Source organism: Mizuhopecten yessoensis, unplaced genomic scaffold, assembly GCF_002113885.1.
Source record: "Mizuhopecten yessoensis strain PY_sf001 unplaced genomic scaffold, ASM211388v2 scaffold10589, whole genome shotgun sequence".
In the NCBI taxonomy this organism is placed as follows: Eukaryota; Metazoa; Mollusca; class Bivalvia; order Pectinida; family Pectinidae; genus Mizuhopecten; species Mizuhopecten yessoensis.
The window spans coordinates 880,243-898,662 of NW_018408622.1; the positions used below are offsets into that span (position 1 = coordinate 880,243).

Below are 18,420 nucleotides of genomic sequence, written 5' to 3' on the forward strand. Positions count from 1 at the left end.
CTTTAAAAATGGAATAAATAGAAAATTCAGTGGTGTTTTTTGTAATAACAAATATTTTTCACTCGTGCCGCTAAATATTTTGATCATCCTGAAAAATATTTGTTATTACTGAAGACACCATTAAATATCCCCTATATATTCATTATGACATGGACACGAACGTAGATTATGTATTTATCACATAACATTCCTAATTTGTATTTATCTCCAAACATAATAATGTGTTATCAGCTGACTCTAGATAGGTCAAACCAAAGTATTCTGATCAAAGTATTGTCGTGCAAAGTACAAAGTAGTTCCAGAATTTTAAAGAAATGGTCGGTTTGAAATGCAATGAAAATAATAAAGTCAAAATATATATGCAAATACATTTCAAACAGCGGTAAATGTATTATGTAGTAGAGTAAATAACAGCAGTACCGGAAGTGGCGTAGGAATATTAACCAGTCGCAGTACAATCAGGTTTTATTACACGTGTGCACTACTATATTTATGAATGGCCGTATGACATAGTAAAATGGATCAGTTATATGATAAAGATAAGTTTTGCATCAACATGGAGGTAAGGTGTTCAGTCATTTGTATATTCTATATTTAGTTATCAATTCAATAAAGACAACCCTATGTTTATAGTACGTCTAATTTTCCTGTTTATAATATGTCTTCAGTCAATCAGTTTTTGTTTTGACTTTTCTTTCGTTACTACGCTTAAATAAATCTGACATAATGTGTGACTTAGTCGTTTTTGTTTACTAGTTTGTCTAACTTTTTTCTTGTCATCAAAAATTTATGCCACATGTTTTTTTTGTTACTAGTTTGGCTGTCGCTTGCTCTACTTCCTCAAGCGGTACTCGGTTACCGCTAATTACTTTTGGATGTTTTGTGAGGGTCTTTACCTCCATCGACTTATAGTTCATGCCTTCAGAGTGCCAAGGTATCTCCTGTGGTATTATCTCTTTGGTTGGGGTAAGTATTGTTAATATTGTACTCATGAAGTTTTGGTTTAAAAAGGGACCGCGGTGGTCGAGTGGTAAAGGCGTTTGATCGTTTTGATCACTACAGCCCTCCACCACTGGGTCGTAGGTTCGAGGCAGTCGCCAGATACAGATACTGGCAGCAGGTTGGTGGCTTTCTCCGCGAACTCCGGCTTTCCTCCACCACCAAACCTGGCATGTCCTTAAATGACAATAGCTGTTTATAGGACGTGAACCACAAACAAACCAAACCAAATTAGTTTAAACAAGACTTTTTTTTCCATTTTTTTTGCATATCAAACATACTACAAAACACAGTATAAAGAGGTTTGGAAAACAAGCTAAAAGCTAGTATTAATTCCACTCATCTATTGGACATTAGGACACAGTTTAGATGGACATTTGCATATTAATGAGAACAGATGGACAAAACGGATATGAAGATATAATTATTTTAAATAAAGCACATTTTACTGGTACGTTTGAATAGGAGTAAGAAGAAGAAAATCCCCCCTAAACTAAACTAAACACTTTGTGGGACCACAGTGGTGTTAAGAACAACTGCTTATTATTAAGCAAATTGTTTAATCGTAATGATAAAGTCATGTACGGCAAGAATTATTTCAGTGTATTTTCTTAAAAAGCACCAATAAGAACCAAAAAAAATGTCTAAGAAATATAAAGACCATCCTCCCCCCCTACCCCCTGCCCCTCCCTTGCACTTTAGCTTTGAGTTTACTGAAATAAAAGTTTCTGTGACATTTTTTTAAACGTTAATTTAATGAGAAAAACCTAGACAGACTGGTTTCAAGCCGCTCCGGGATATTATGTCATATTTGATATAAGGTCTAATGAGATTTCTTCAAATATAATATCTTCGATTTCTGCATTCGTTTGTATTTTGCACGTCCTTTAAAACATTCTTTTTTTGAAAGCAGGTGAACATGATGAACCACTGTTCCGAATTACTCACAGTCATAGAATTCTGAAAAATAAGTTTAGATTGAATACATTTAGAAGTGTCGCATATGGTACTAGAGTTACAGATTTGTTTCGGTATGTTCATGTTTAGCACGTATCGACAAGGCTTATTATTTTATCCTGTCACCGAAACAAGAGAACAAATATTAAAGATGTCTTCCACGAGTGATTCGATCATATTTCTGGTTATATTCCATTATCAAGGATTGTTCTAAACTTTCAATTAAAACAAAACAGCAAATGAAAATTCAAAAGAAAACTGCTAGAATCATGCAAAACAGCTTCTGACAAAGGCTTGTCACGTAGTATTATATCGCAAGGATAACACTTTTACATCACACGCTTTTTTATTATTTTAATCTTTTAAACTTTTAAGTCCCCCTAAAGGTGAGAAAGACAGTGATTTCTGTCCCAAGGCCGGGACATATTAAAGTATTTACATTTACAATAGTAGTTCTTATTCCCTGCTTAGCGTTCCTTCGTGGTTTTTCATTTAAATAACACTATAATGTCGACATCAGATCCGCGATATTACAAGGAGGCAAATACATCAACATCCTGTCTCCAGCACACATACACACATGCAGTCATACACAACACACATGGAGGGACGTCCTTAAATGACCTTGGATGTTGATAGAACGTTAAGCAAAATAAAACCAAAAAATCGGTCATATTGACTGTAGAAGCAAAGCTAAATTGCCCAACCGCTATATTTAAAAATACAACGAAGTGAGTCCCAGCCAATTAGAAGACAGGAAGCTACCTAGACCTTCCAAACTTTTAACTTATCAAGATGAGATATTGAAACTTATAGATAGCAGTTATTCAAAATATTGATAAAGCATATTCAAAAACCAAATGTTCATCTTCGTTTGCATGGATATTCGATTAATTAAGAAACACCCTGGTGTGAAAATCGGATAATAGCTCTGCCCACCTTTTAGCTGATTGGTTTGGTCTTTTCCGAAAAATTACGGAAACTGTCGAAGATTACTTTTCCTGAGCGTGACTGCGAGACTCCAAACGGGGGCATACACTTGCGGGAGATTTATTTTATTAACTCCGAGCACACGCTGTAGGGTGCTTTAATGTTTTGTTTCCCAGTCATACCATACGTTTAAATGAATTAGACCCACTGTAACTTCAATGAGGAATAAAATTAAATATCAATATCGATAAATTGCTATTCTGTTGTAGTAATGACATTTTCGAAGGTAATTATCAGTTTGTTTCATTGTAGGTCTTCCCTTTGTACCACTATCGATATATTCTGTCATCAAAGCTGGAATCGCTAATCACGGGTTTGTACAATAATCATATAGAGTATATCGTTTGTGTCTAGGGAGCAATGGTGCATTGTCTAAACAAAATAAAAACAATTTTTAAAAAGTGACATTCATGCATGCGTATTGAAATATGTTGTCCATATTATTGGTTTTGTTGTCATGTTAAATTTCAATTTGGATATGATATAAGATGCATTTCATCATTCTCTATTTGTATTGTAAGGGAGACAACGTAGATTTAAGAGCAAGGAATCGAGAAGAATGTCTATAACAGTCGATTTGTGATACTAAAAATGCTATATTATCAGTTGATGTTGCATTGAAATAGTAGCGAAAAAATTGTTCAATTTCTTCTAAACTGAATCTACACTTTATTCTTCCGAACGAGGGGTTTGGCAAATCTTTTACCGAATACAAATACAATGTATATCAAGTAATCCAACATCTTATACATTCAGGTATATTATTTCAAATATGTTATGTGTCCTTTTGCGGAGTAGCTTGCAATACATACAGTTACTTAGATGACCTTTTGGTATAATGTTTTTTATTATTTTCACCCTTTGGTAAATAACACGTTTGCTTTTATACAGGTTTTGTATTTCATGCATTTATTCACACTGCAATTAAAGCAAAAATGCAACAACCACGAACGATGTGCACTTTAAATTATACATGAAAAAAACGCAATTAAAAAGTCCCAACTATAATTGATTTGAACACACATAAGTGACAACATAATTCCTCTTTCTATTTTCAGGTGCTGGATCAAGAATATTGGTGCCTATGAATGGATAATTTACACACCGAACATTTGCTGCATTTTAGTAAGTTGTCGATAAATACATGCAACAGTGTAGCTTTCAGCATGGTCCTTTGTGGTAATTGTTTACATTAAAATAAATATTAATATTAGTAAACGTTGGATATGAAATCAAACCGATAGAAAATTTAAAAAATGATACAAATAAAAACACATCATTCCATACACTTAATTCTATATATGGAAGAAGCTATTATGGGATGTCGTGTTTATTTGCAGAATTTTCTGTTTCAGGCGAATTGTTTGTTTCTCTGCAGTATATTGCGGATAATGGTGTCCCAGCTTCAAACCCATCCCAACGAGCCTAGTGGCTACAGGTAACAAACAAGTACATTGTAGCAGTACATTTTTGGATCACAAGAGTGGAATATAAAATGGTCTGGGGTGGGTGTTGCAGTATCTGTGCTGTAGCATTCAAGTGAGGTGACACTAAAAATGATGCCCTTGGAAACACGGTCCCACTACAAACAGAACATAATACATCTCCAGCACACACGCAGGCTTACATACAAACAGAGATATTAGCCAGGTGGCATAGGGGTAGTAGGTAACGCCTGATAACTGAGTTCCTGCAAATACCTCAAAATTGTATTAATCAATATATTATTTACTTAACTATTTGTACTGAAGAGCGCTTTAGAGTGGCTTATTCTAGCTAGGTAGGACGCTATATCAAATGTTGTATATTTATTGATTCATTTCAGAGTATGAAACTCTGTCAATCATTAATTACAATGATGATATAAAAATTACCCCCTTTAATTTGCTTCAAAATAGATTTTAAGAACAATAAATGGGATACTTTTATATCATTATTAATTATTGACAGACTTTCAGGCTTCTTTGGTAGGACACGGGTATTGGGAAGTTTTCGCCCAGTCAATAGCTGTCATTCCATGAAAAACAAAAATTTTCTCGGTATAAATTTTGCCGTTTTAAATGTATTTGCTATGTATTATAGTGTGTTATATTATTCTCTAGTATGATCAATTCATTCCCATTACTAAGGGCGAAAAGGTCGAAAGTTAAACTAGGGTAAACATTTCCGGTATACCGTTTGTAATGCCGGATTCAGTTATTTGACTGGTGATATTGCACTGTCGGATAAAGATAGGCGATATTTGACCACGAACATTTTCAAATTCAAGTATGTAATTTTAAGCATATTCAATAATAACACTTTTGCAGAGCGATTATTAAAAAGATAAATAACGATTGAAAAATTCGATAAGATAGTTCGAGTTATAATGTAACACGTGCGAAAGGGAAAACAATAAAGATGTATATATTTATAACAATATTAGTCAGTGACTTAATAATAGGTATCATTGACAACTGCTTCGATATGAAAACATAGATCGTTTAGTATACTATGGTAATGTAAAAAGTGTTTATATTAAATTGAGGTAAATAAGACAGGTAAGGGTACATAATATACAAAAGAAATCTTTTACAGACGTGCTATCAAGGCGACATTTGTACTTGTGCCATTATTTGGGATCCAGATGTTCGTTATCATCTATCGCCCACACGGTTCAACTCCTCATCGGTTTCTTTACGAAATCATCTCCAAAATCATCACAGATTCACAGGTGAGTGATGGAAGCGTTTGTGAATAATACAGGTGTGCTGTGGTGAATGTCATTTAAGGATCCCCGTACCACTGCCAAAAACTGTGGAAACTGTTTCCCCTGTAGGACTAAAGCTTTGATAAATCACTTCTGAATAGAAAACCATACATTACCTTATGAGAAATAATAAATATGAAATAAGATATAATCAACTGTTACAGTGGGACTAAGCCTGAATTAAAACCCTGGACTTTATGGTATTTATCTATAAAGTTGATCTCCAATGGTATACTTGTAGGATTCGTAAATTGTATGAATATAACTTAATTTTTTAACAATTTCACAGGGTGCTGTTATAACGATGATATACTGCTTTGGAAGTGGAGAGGTAAGCTATCCGATAATTCAACTTATCGCACATACAAGCTGAAGTACGATAACAGTCTATAAATATGGCTAGATTAAGCCTGCGTAAAGAATCTTAAATAAGTCATTTTTAGATTCCTGGAGTACATTTTTGTCGTACATTCGTATATTAACGTCATTATTTTTATGAAAATTTAAGTTTTTTAGTGTCTGTATATTGATCACTTTTCCAAACAAGTACATGTACTGTTTCGTAATTATTATAAAACATGTGATATATCAATATGATTCTTAAATGTGTTTAAAGTAGGATTTCTTTTAATTTTGTTAGGGGTTTTTAATATGTTATTTTAAAGGAAGTCATCCTTTCGATCCTTCAAGGCAGTTTTTGTTAAAGCTTATATTATTATTATTTACAGGTTCATTCTTATCTGCGGTCCCGTTGTCGTAGCTGTACTCGTGAACTTCACATCCGAAACAACACAGCCACGAGGACACCTAACGTGTCCATGACTCAGTATACTGCCATTACAGCCAGCCAACCCCGACTGTCCTGCTCGAAAGACACCGTCTTGTGTTCTGCAAAGGGAGACAACCACGAAAATAGAAAACGCGTTCCTGTGAACGGACAAATGCACACACATAATTTTTACCGTCAGTGATTGTACCATATTTTGCTACGCTAATATATATTTTTGTTTTTGAAGTTACTTTATCATTATTTGAAGAATAAGAAAGATGTATATATTTTATGTCACAGAAGAACAAGGTAGTTTCCGTGGATATTTTTTTGAAAATAAACTAATATTGTTTCAATGATCGCATTTTCAAGAAAGACAAACATAACGCCAGTTTTTATGGTTCTGAAAAAGAGAATTTATTTTAATAAACTGATAATATTTTACATAAAATTAATATTACAATTTAGTTATTAATTAAGATGTGATGACATACATGTATATAAATGCTAACGTACATATGTTAGACGCTGCATACAACAGGGATAGTGTTCAACAGTACACGTTATCCTTGTAACTTGTCTCTCTTAAGTAGTGTATACATGTATAATGGTCTTGGTGGGGTTTTATCGTTTTTTAATGTTGTTTTCAATAGGTATGGCGCTATATATGAGCTTTTAGAAGTTCAGACACAACAAACAGATCACCTTTGCAATTTGTAGCATACAAACACGCATAGAGCACACACTGTATAGGAGGCGAGGGGGTGTCATATTATACTAATGCTTCCGTTACGTTATCGGCCGAAGGAAATACGAAATCCTGTAGGATCATACCTTCCCGTATTCACTGCCAAAAATCCGTGTAACGAATGTATTACCCCTTTGAGTCTTTTATAACTTTTCTGTTGTCAAGATCAAAATGGCACAGTACCTCATTTAGTTTCGTTTTATCAAATTCCTCGAACTGTTCTTCCTGATTCTTTTCTTTTAAATACGTCCTCAGCATGTTTGCCGCTCGTCTGTTCGACTTTTGTGTGTTTTGTAGCTCATAGTTAGCCCTTTTGGCGAGTATTTCCTCATTAGTATGCGAAGCGAAAAGTTGTGCCATTTTGTAAACAGCGAAGCAGACGACGAATGCGAGTTGTCTCCCGTTGACCTGCCGCAAGATAAAAAGACACGTTACCCGTATCCCTTATAAAATCACGTGATTCCACCGTATTACTGCTGAGAATCACGTGGCATGACCGTATATCCCCTGAGATTTTCGTATACCCCCTGAGATTTACGAATGCGGTTTGGTACACTGTGGTTTTTAACCAATCAGATTCCTAGATTTTTCTCAAAGGGGTAATAAACAGTTTATAGGAGGAATCTCAATCAGGTGTATAAGGACGAACTGTTTTATACAACCTTTGACAAGATTTTCTAGTAGACTGTTATCAAATCCATGGAGACAAATTCGTATTATACACCTTTCCTTTTGTTGTTACGTCCCTTTAGTTTCCGTTGTTGAGTTTTCGTGCCGATTTTGAGTTCTCTTTGTCTCTATTAATCGACATTGTCGTTTGATTTCTTTTTTATCCTATATATTGCTGAACCATTGTTTGGAAATCTGTAATGAGCCAGTCTTCAAATTGTATCCCCTTGAAATCGTAAAAATGAGCAATCGTTATTTTTTACAAGATTTCACATGTGGATAAATAGAAAGCTGTATATTTAATGGAAATTTTAACTTTCCATACAAAAACCACCAATTCAAATGAATACCATAGGTGATAGAGTGAACTTAAGAGCGCGGATTTGAACTTTTACATAAAGCTTTCTAGTCAGCCTTAAAAAACATCACCACGGTATTAAGTGGCCAAGCCAAAAAACTAGATTTTAATGATTAATGAAGGAACAATTTAGCATATAAAAGCACAATATGATTACATGAATTGATCCTACTTTCTATATTATGCTGAGTTTTATTGATTTAAACAAAGAAAACCATTACAACAATATTTGTAAATATCTAACGACAGCGAAACCCATCGTTAAGTTATGTTTTCACTCAAATATGCTATGGACTTGTATTCTTTTGTGAAATAGTAACTAGAAACACGAAGTAGGAAGCGCCAATTTAAAAATATAGTGCGTCAAGGGATATGGCCAATTTCGTTCTATCTAAAATGACACTCATTTCTAGGATACATGTATATATCCAATATTCGTATTTTTTTTTATGTATTAGCCTCGTTATAACTCCCTTGTTTATTGTTCGTTATTATGTGTGCACATATACAGAGGAAATTAATGAGCGAGTCTAGTGGAATTTCGATGTTACTATAACGTTAATAAAAAATAACGAGTTTAATGTGTAATGCGATTGGAATAAAAACATTTCTAATTTCTACTTCTGTTTACATTGTTCCTATGTTTACAAATATTTTCACTGTAACAATTTATATGTTTTTAATGGCACGATTTTAGTGCTTTTTTATTACAATTACATAGTAATTGCTTTATAACGACCACAGAGATAATGTGGTAGTGTACCGTCTATCGTTTCTGCATCAAGGCATATGTGTTCGTCGTTCAATGACGTCTACGAACCGGAAAGCAGATAACAAATATATTTTATTTAGATTACATGGGTTTTTTTTTAATTTAAAAGGTTCTCATATCAATCAAGTAATTTGATGAGATGAAGTTTAACATTTATGGCCTTGTCCATGTTTTAAACTATTTCTGAGAACGATTCATTGCGCCCAGAGTACTGGTATTTGTCCTTGAGCTTAATGGGATAATGAACAAATATGAAGTTTGGAAGGGTGATGGCAGTTCAAATAGACATTTCTTGTCACACTATTAACATCAAAGAGATGCTTTCATTTAAAAAAAAAAAAGACCAAGAGTTAATATTATATACAGTTTTGACGCACTAATATCGGAAAGTTCCAATATAATCTCAAACGAGAAGAAACATGTCATTTTCTTATCTACTTTAGAAGTTTAGAAAAATAACAGGTGATCGATACACATGTAGGTCCCATGGACCTTATTGATTTTTATGATATATAAACGTTTTAAGTTTTCACTATAACGCATACAATCCGTGCATTTCAGGTCCAATGTATCGTCTGTACGATAATGACTATAAAGAAGACGAACTTCGTTCGTTGTGTCCTATGTTTTGCTATTGACGTGTCTGACTGGTTTGGAGGTTCTGGTTGTCTATTTAAATTCAGCTAACATTTTCGCACAAAAACGAACAAATTAAATACTTCTCTCTTAAACAAAGAATAATTCCTTAGTCTAAATAGCGACCAATTGTTTCATTCATTGATTGGTCACGTTCGTTATAATGAACCTGGTGCCAAGTTTAGCAACACTCCTCAATTATCAGATGGAGCAAAACGCACCTACTGTCAAGTTAATTTCACTTACCTGTTCTTGTTCTCCGTGTTTGCGAGCTTACTTAGATATTCACTCTCTTTAAGTTGAATGCCCACCATGCTCTCCCTCTTGATAATATCTTCCGACAAGATAGCACTTTAGTGAGTGTAATTCTGAGAAGAGTTTGACATACAAATGCACTGTCATCGCCCTACTTGCAGATCTAGATGACAATTCTTTGGTCCAAAATGTTCGTGGAAGTATTTCAATGCCATATGCTAGTTCTGACCTTTTTTAACGTGACATTTAAATGAGTGTAAACATGAAACAGTTATAACAAAACTCCTACTTGTAATTTGTTTATCTCAATGGCGCATGTAGGAAATCTATGTCCTGTATCTCAATGACGCATGTCAGAAATCTATGTCCTATATCTCAATGACGCATGTCAGAAATCGATGTCCTGTATCTCAATGACGCATGTCATAAAGCTATGTCCTGTATCTCAACGACGCATGTCAGAAATCTATGTCCTGTATCTCAATGAAGCATGTCAGGATTCTATGTCCTATATCTCAATGACGCATGTCAGAAATCTATGTCCTGTATCTCAATGTCGCATGACAGAAATCTATGTCGTGTATCTCAATGACGCATGTCAGAAATCTATGTCTTGTATCTCAATGACGCATGTCATAAAGCTATGTCCTGTATCTCAATGACGCATGTCAGAAAGCTATGTCCTGTATCTCAATGACGCATATCAGAAAACTATGTCCTGTATCTCAATGGCGCATGTAGGAAATCTATGTCCTGTATCTCAATGTCGCATGACAGAAATCTATGTCATGTATCTTAATGACGCATGTCAGAAATCTATGTCATGTATCTCAATGACGCATGTCAGAAGCTATGTCATGTATCTCAATGTCGCATGTCAGAAATCTATGTCATGTATCTTAATGACGCATGTTAGAAATCTATGTCATGTATCTCAATGACGCATGTCAGAAGCTATGTCATGTATCTCAATGACGCATGTCAGAAAACTATGTCATATATCTCAATGTCGGATGTCAGAAATCTATGTCCTGTATCTCAATGACTCATGTCAGAAATCTATGTCATGTGTCTCAATGACGCATGTCAGAAGCTATGTCATGTATCTCAATGACGCATGTCAGAAAACTATGTCATATATCTCAATGTCGGATGTCAGAAATCTATGTCCTGTATCTCAATGAAGCATGTCAGGATTCTATGTCCTATATCTCAATGACGCATGTCAGAAATCTATGTCATATATCTCAATGACGCATGTCAGAAATCTATGTCTTGGATCTCAATGACGCATGTCAGAAATCTATGTCTTGGATCTCAATGACGCATGTCAGAAATCTATGTCCTATATCTCAATGACGCATGTCAGAAATCTATGTCTTGGATCTCAATGACGCATGTCAGAAATCTATGTCCTATATCTCAATGACGCATGTCAGAAATCTATGTCCTATATCTCAATGACGCATGTCAGAAATCTATGTCTTGGATCTCAATGACGCATGTCAGAAATCTATGTCATATATCTCAATGACGCATGTCAGAAATCTATGTCTTGGATCTCAATGACGCATGTCAGAAATCTATGTCTTGGATCTCAATGACGCATGTCAGAAATCTATGTCTTGGATCTCAATGACGCATGTCAGAAATCTATGTCTTGTATCTCAATGACGCATGTCATAAAGCTATGTCCTGTATCTCAATGACGCATGTCAGAAATCTTTGTCCTGTATCTCAATGACGCATGTCAGAAAGCTATGTCCTGTATCTCAATGACGCATATCAGAAAACTATGTCCTGTATCTCAATGACGCATGTAGGAAATCTATGTCCTGTATCTCAATGACGCATGTCAGAAATCTATGTCATGTGTCTCAATGACGCATGTCAGAAGCTATGTCATGTATCTCAATGACGCATGTCAGAAATTTATGTCATGTATCTCAATCACGCATGTCAGAAGCTATGTCATGTACGTCAATGAAGCATGTCAGAAAGCTGTATCATGCATCTCAATGAAGCATATCAGAAAGCTATGTCATGTATCTCAATGAATCTTGTCAGAAAAATTGGGTCTTGTTCCTAATTAAAATGTGTCAGAGAACTGTGTCGTATAACTCAAGAGTGTATGTCAGAGAGACCAATACATATAAGTATAATAATCTATTTATACTGCCATATTAAACTAATTAGTTTTAGGGGTTCAACTACTAATAATTGGAGTCTATACACAAGAGTTTCTCACATCCTTTTCTGACCCTGGACAGCTCTATCTTACACACACGGAAATGAGAGAAAACGAGATACTAACGGAATTTGGTCTCGGACATCATCGGGCTGTTGGAAGTATTGGGTGTCTGGCTCCAAAGGGGCGTGCGGAGTTGGGTTTTTAAATCTGAACTCGGAGCAGTTTACCTCGTAATCCTATTTTTTCTAAAGAGTTGCTTGGATTGCCTCCGTCTTAGGTTTAAATTATCAATAGAGCAAGTTAATACATTTTCATATAAATGAAGTTGGAACTTGTTTAGAGAGAAATGTTCTGTCAACTGTTGTTCTACTTTAAACCCTACTATGCTACCATACACACATGTAAACCAAGAGACAAATATATCAATGCTTCCAGGATAAGCCCCGGGCCTTGTGTACTTAAAGAGGGCCAACTGAAGTCCTTAATAAAGTATCGGGTTCCAACATGGTACATGGGTGGTATATGTAATCGAAAAGTGATTACTATTTAGGCATATAGTTGTGCTATTTGACACCAAAAATTCAACTCACAATATCAATCATCAGACGACATCAAATCAATCAATTGTAGCAAAAATAGTAGTCGTAACAAAAATGACCTTATACTGAATACAATGTTGTAATTAAACTCTATTCATACTTGCCTCACATTACATGTGATCATTGACTGCCTTAATACAAGCACGAGCAAACTTAATTTTGTAAATAGTTAGTGCGAACAACAAACGTCTTCGATCTGAATCGACGATACTCATTCATAATTGATAAACGAACAATCTACTTGCCGCCGGTCTTAACCATCACAATTCATCAATAATGAGGCGGAGTTGACGTTTTTCTTCGTCCTCAATGACGGATAACGTCAGACATATTACGTGGACTACATCAATAAAATGAAACTAAAAACCTAGACAGAATAGTATTGATAATGTCAACTACTGTGAATATGGACTTTCTTATGTTTTGTGCTTTATTTGCAAAACAATCTATATATTCCATATGTCCAGACTAATTATAATTGTTTTGTATACATTTGCATGTGGGTAAGGGATATGTACGTATATACAACAGCGACATGTTGTCAACTTCCTGTTGTATATTGCCAACGGTCAAGATCAATGCTCACGGGGAATGTGTTGGGTCAGGACGGTATCAAATGTCTCCACTGCTAAAGCCGAATTTGCAACAGTTGCATGCACCACATCCCTTTGGTTTAAGAGGACTGTTTTGGTAGAAAATACGGTGTTCTTCCTCTTCACACACCTGTTTATTCGTCTCATAGGTATATCCCCTTGAGATCGCTATGGCAAGTTCTGCTGGCGTCCAAGAATGGCATTTCCGTACACCTTAATAACAAATGTAAGCCGTGAACATAAATTATCACCACGTTCCCTTAAAACGAATCTATATCGTATTTTTTAGACGTCACAAGGGCTATATAGAGGTTTTCCCAAACCAATCATGATGATTTGCAATAATGTTTATTTAACTCAGCTTAGTTAAATATTCAAATTGTAGAAAGACACGAAGTTGCAATGACTTCTTTTTAATAATTAATAGCTAATTAGCAATCATTACGAGTTGTTTTTTTTGCTCTCCCATATCGTTAGTCAGGTATACCATGCATTTTAAGAATACTAGTATGTGTATAGCAGTATGATGCTTACACAAACTCACGATTCAGGAACGGCAAACACATGTGATCATAACCAGAGGTAGGGACACATCTATCATACACAGAACAATTGTGACTACTGCACCCTTTAATCAATAACTGTAAAAAAAACCACACATACAGAAAAACAAAAACAACAACAACAAAAAAACACAAGGAAAAATAAAACTCTTCCTTCACAAATATGTGATGAATATCACATCTCCTACATTTATGTCGTTGAAGATAATGATAATTGTTTACCTACAATGTGATGATAGGGGTCAAACTTGGTCATATTCGATTCCATTCTACACAAAGTATACTACAGGTACATGTACGGTATGGTAAGGTAAGGACAAAGTATACTACAGGTATGTGGTAAGGATACATTACTTGCTTACCTAGTCTTGTTTGGCAGCGGAATCCTGGATTTTACATTGAAATTGGTATACACCAATACTATTAAGGTTACAACGTTATTGTAAATCGCATCATTTATATAATAAGGTAGACAGTATACAGTAGCGCACAGTGGCTTTAGGTGATATTTTTGTACAATGAATAACCCCTGTAATATTAAATGTATCAAAACAAAAACAAATATCAGCAATAAAACTGGCATTTACATCATGAGGGTTTCATAACTTTAAAAAAAACTGCATTTGGTTTGCGAGTTTAGTTTTTTGCCATTTACAGATCTGTGTTTTTATATATACATTTTTGTCTTCATCTACTGGATTGACCTATGCTAGAACGTTAACGTGACTATTTTTGTTACTGACGAGGAGATACACATGTATATGACTTAAGACAGGTTTTAAGAAAAAAAAATGTGCTCTGCGGGGGTCATATGTTTGGTTACAGATTAGGTTTTGTTTTGCAATTTTAATGTCGTAACAATGGGTTACATGAGTTGAAAACCTGGGGAAAACACTTATTTGAAAAAAAGCATTGTTCTAAACAAAATTGAATAGATAATGTAGTTTATTCATATTTATATATATATGTATATGTTAGGGTATGTTGTGCAGACTGAATCAACTATCCATGTATATCTTATATAGGATCGACCCATGTCTACTGTACACTGCTACAGTGTACTTTAGTACGAACATCAATCATGCGTGCAGTTTTGAGTCGTCAGCATTAACCTTTGTCTCCCTCAGTATCCAATAAATTATAAACGTCTCTAATGTGATCTTACTCATTAGCACTTCTTAAGTGTCCATTAATATAATTTTCCTCCGAAATTATGCAACATACAGGCCCTTCTTCTTAATCAATACGTCGCAGTTGGTTCGCTTTTCGAAGACTGTTCAAAGTCACAGCATATTTATTGGTTGAAGTGTTCGTTCTGTAGATCAATAAACAAAGAATTAAAGCCAGCGTTTTGCTCAAATAGATACAGCCAAATCACAAGGACTAGATTTCAAGCTATGAACTTTCCGGTTCGTCGGTCCGTGCGTTGGTGCATTCTGATCAACAACTCTAAAAAAAATACACCTATCCGGCTAGTACCTAACTTTACCCTTTGCTATTAATAAATTCTTATTTTCAATATTTTTCTGTATTAGTGGAACCAATGGAAACAAAAATGCACAGGTAACAATTAACCACCAGTTTTAAGGAACACATATACCTTCCTCTAAAACAATATTCAGGATTAAACGGTTAACCATAATGTACCTTAACTCCAAATATTTCTGGTTAGTGGAACTAACTCGAAAAATATTTGAACTTTGTGGATATTAACCACATGATTGCGAATGCAACTTTTATACATGCGGGAGTAAAACTCGGTAACAAATCTTTTAAGTGTGTTGAACTTTTGTGACCCTAAAACCGGTCAAGCAATCTATCTATCGATGCGGTCCATTCATGCGTTACCATTTGTGTTATTGAAGACAGGTGTTTATATGTACGTAACGTTATAATCATAGTAAATAATTAGGAATATTCATTGTATAACTATTATCAGAGGATGTTTAAGTAATTTAATTGTTATAATCATGTCAATTACACTAAGTAATTAACCGTACTTTTGTTCAGGTAGAATTTGTATGGAAGCCCCGAGTGGTCATTGTGTTTGTATGTACAGGTGCAAAATCTACGGAAGCCTGTAACTGGCGTATGGCGCGTGATAGGAATTTGGAAACTCATCTTAGAATATAATATGTTGGTAACATTTTTGGAACGTGTATTGTAAATGACAGTAATAAATTATGAATAAATTGTAAAATTAGCAAGTAATGAAATCTTAGACTTTAATACAGTGTATGGAATTGTGAGTGTTAATTTAATATTTTTGTACGTTTATTTCTATAGCTTCACATGATAGGCAAACAACAGGGACTCCTTCACTAGGCCAGCAACGATGACACAACATCTTCAGCAAGGCAGCATCAGGTAGCCTTGTTGTATTCCGTCTTTGCCTATTGCAGAGTTATCTTCTCTTGGGAGCAGGTATTGATTGTTACGTCATTGGTTTGTGTGAGAAAATTACGTCGTTTTCTCAAAAATTGATGACGTTAGTCTCACAAACAAGTGACGTAACAATCAATACCTGCTCCAAAGAGAAGATAACTCTGCAATACGCAAAGACGGAATAGGAAGAACTCTGTACTTTTGTACAAGGACATTTACCAGTTTATGTTTACTTTGCGCAGAAGCAAAGCCACTCTGGAGAGGATTTGATAAATTCTCGGGTTCGTGGAACCGTTTGTTGTATCTTATACAGAGACGCTGTGTACGCTGGTAGTCAGCTACGTATATCTGGGAACTGGTTTATCGGGCTTGTAGTCCCATATGTGAAGAGACTGTAGCTATTTATATAAATTAATGTAGGAAAGGTAGTGAGAGTGATAGTGAGTGTGAATACTTGTAGGTAATTTATTTAGTTTTGCTTATGTAAATAGATTTGTATATATATATATCCTTTTGTTCTGGTTTTACCTGTTTCTATTTCCTGAATACTTGACTGAGGCTCGTCCTGCGGTACAACTAGGACAGTAGTTTTCTAGACTGATGTGGTATAGCAATTCTGCAAGTAAATTATATTGACCTGTTTTTAATGTCACACAAGGGTCAAATATGTTTTAAACGTCGAACAACATCTTCCGAAGATCCTCCAAGTCCAGAGTAGTGATTAGCGTCAATCATGTTTTGATGACGTTAATAATCTTTAAAGTTTCCTACAAGCTCACTGGGACTGGTGGTTTACTGAAAGTTTGTTGGGTAAAAAGCAGTCCAAAACGTAACAGTTCATAAAGAGACATGTGAGTGATACAGGTCTCGTGGTCCTCTTGTATTTTTTTGGATGTATAAATGGTGGTTTAGGAATTTTAAGGAAAATCGTCTCTGTGTCGAGTTTATTTTATAAACGAAATTTACTTTTTAGACAAGAAATATTTCGTCTCTCGTAACATATTTCATATTTATGTGCCAAAGTAAAAATGCGTGTACTCAGCATGCCTTGGTCCTTATCATCGATATTCGTTTATTATTGATAAACCGACAAATCACTTGTACCGGTTTTACCTGCAACTCATCACAAATCAGTAAACGCTTCACGTCGTCTTCAATGACAAATGATGGTATACATGTTAAAATGAATCATTAATGTACGGAGTTTCTCTATCCTACAGAGAATATATTTGACGGTGTCAAAAACTGTGAAATTGGAATTCTCCAGGGCGGAAATAATTGCGTTGTGGCTCTTTCAACTGATCACGTTCTGGATTGCTGCGCTGGCAATGGTTTGATACATATATATATATATTTACATTTGCATGGCATTGTCACTATATGTCCTCTTTGAAAGCTGTGTCGTTGATGGGACTTTATAATTAATTACCATGCATCACGAGACACAATTCTTAGCGTATTAATACAACACTGACCGGAACTACAATAATTAGTCAATATCCAATATAAATAAACATGACGGCTGCTGAAATATCGCTGGGCATTGTGAGATTTGACAATGTCATTGTAAATTTATGTGCAAAATAAAAAATAAAATAAAAAACACTTTTATTCAACGAAAACAAGATCAATGTCTTCAATATCGTACAGAATGCACATCGGTTGAAATCACCAATGCCGGCAATGGAAACAATTTTAACGCTCATGCAATTTATCAGAAATATCGTCTGTTACACTGCACTGATCAACAGGGGTTCGTTACAAATGTCTGAAATACACATATTCTATAGACCTACTGACACATATGTTACAGACCTACTGATATGAGTCACAGCACACATAAACATTTCAGACATTTGTAACGAACCTGTGCTCCGTCGCAAGATCACTCACTTCAAACGCTATCAGTTTCACGCGTCTCGCATCCACCATTTCTCAGTTTCTGACGACATGTCAAATAACGAGAATGTTATAGAATCTACAGACTGTTGTCAGGTTCCCATATAATCAACAAATACATTCACGCCTGGATTCTTCACAAAATGAGCAAAGAGAAAAGTTCGAATTAACTTCCAAAAATAACTCCCTCGTGGAGGGCAAGGTCGGATTTACGGTGTTCACTGTATTTGTCCATGCGCGAAATTTGTTCCGGGGGAAAATCTAAACAATTTCAAATCTAACTCTCAG

The 18,420-nt window shown here is 35.0% G+C and overlaps 1 protein-coding gene across 1 annotated transcript in view; it reads left to right on the forward strand.

Annotated features, from left to right (window-relative positions):
- Positions 1–6,827, forward strand: part of LOC110461198 (calcitonin gene-related peptide type 1 receptor-like) — a 64,877-nt gene extending 58,050 nt beyond the window's left edge. The window contains exons 5-11 of the mRNA XM_021514568.1: positions 816–966; positions 3,199–3,259; positions 4,005–4,071; positions 4,302–4,384; positions 5,524–5,659; positions 5,985–6,026; positions 6,424–6,827. Of these exons, the coding sequence (XP_021370243.1) occupies positions 816–966; positions 3,199–3,259; positions 4,005–4,071; positions 4,302–4,384; positions 5,524–5,659; positions 5,985–6,026; positions 6,424–6,666 (783 nt within the window). The 3' untranslated portion in view covers positions 6,667–6,827. The remainder of the gene's footprint in view (positions 1–815; positions 967–3,198; positions 3,260–4,004; positions 4,072–4,301; positions 4,385–5,523; positions 5,660–5,984; positions 6,027–6,423) is intronic.
- Positions 6,828–18,420: the final 11,593 nt, after the last annotated feature.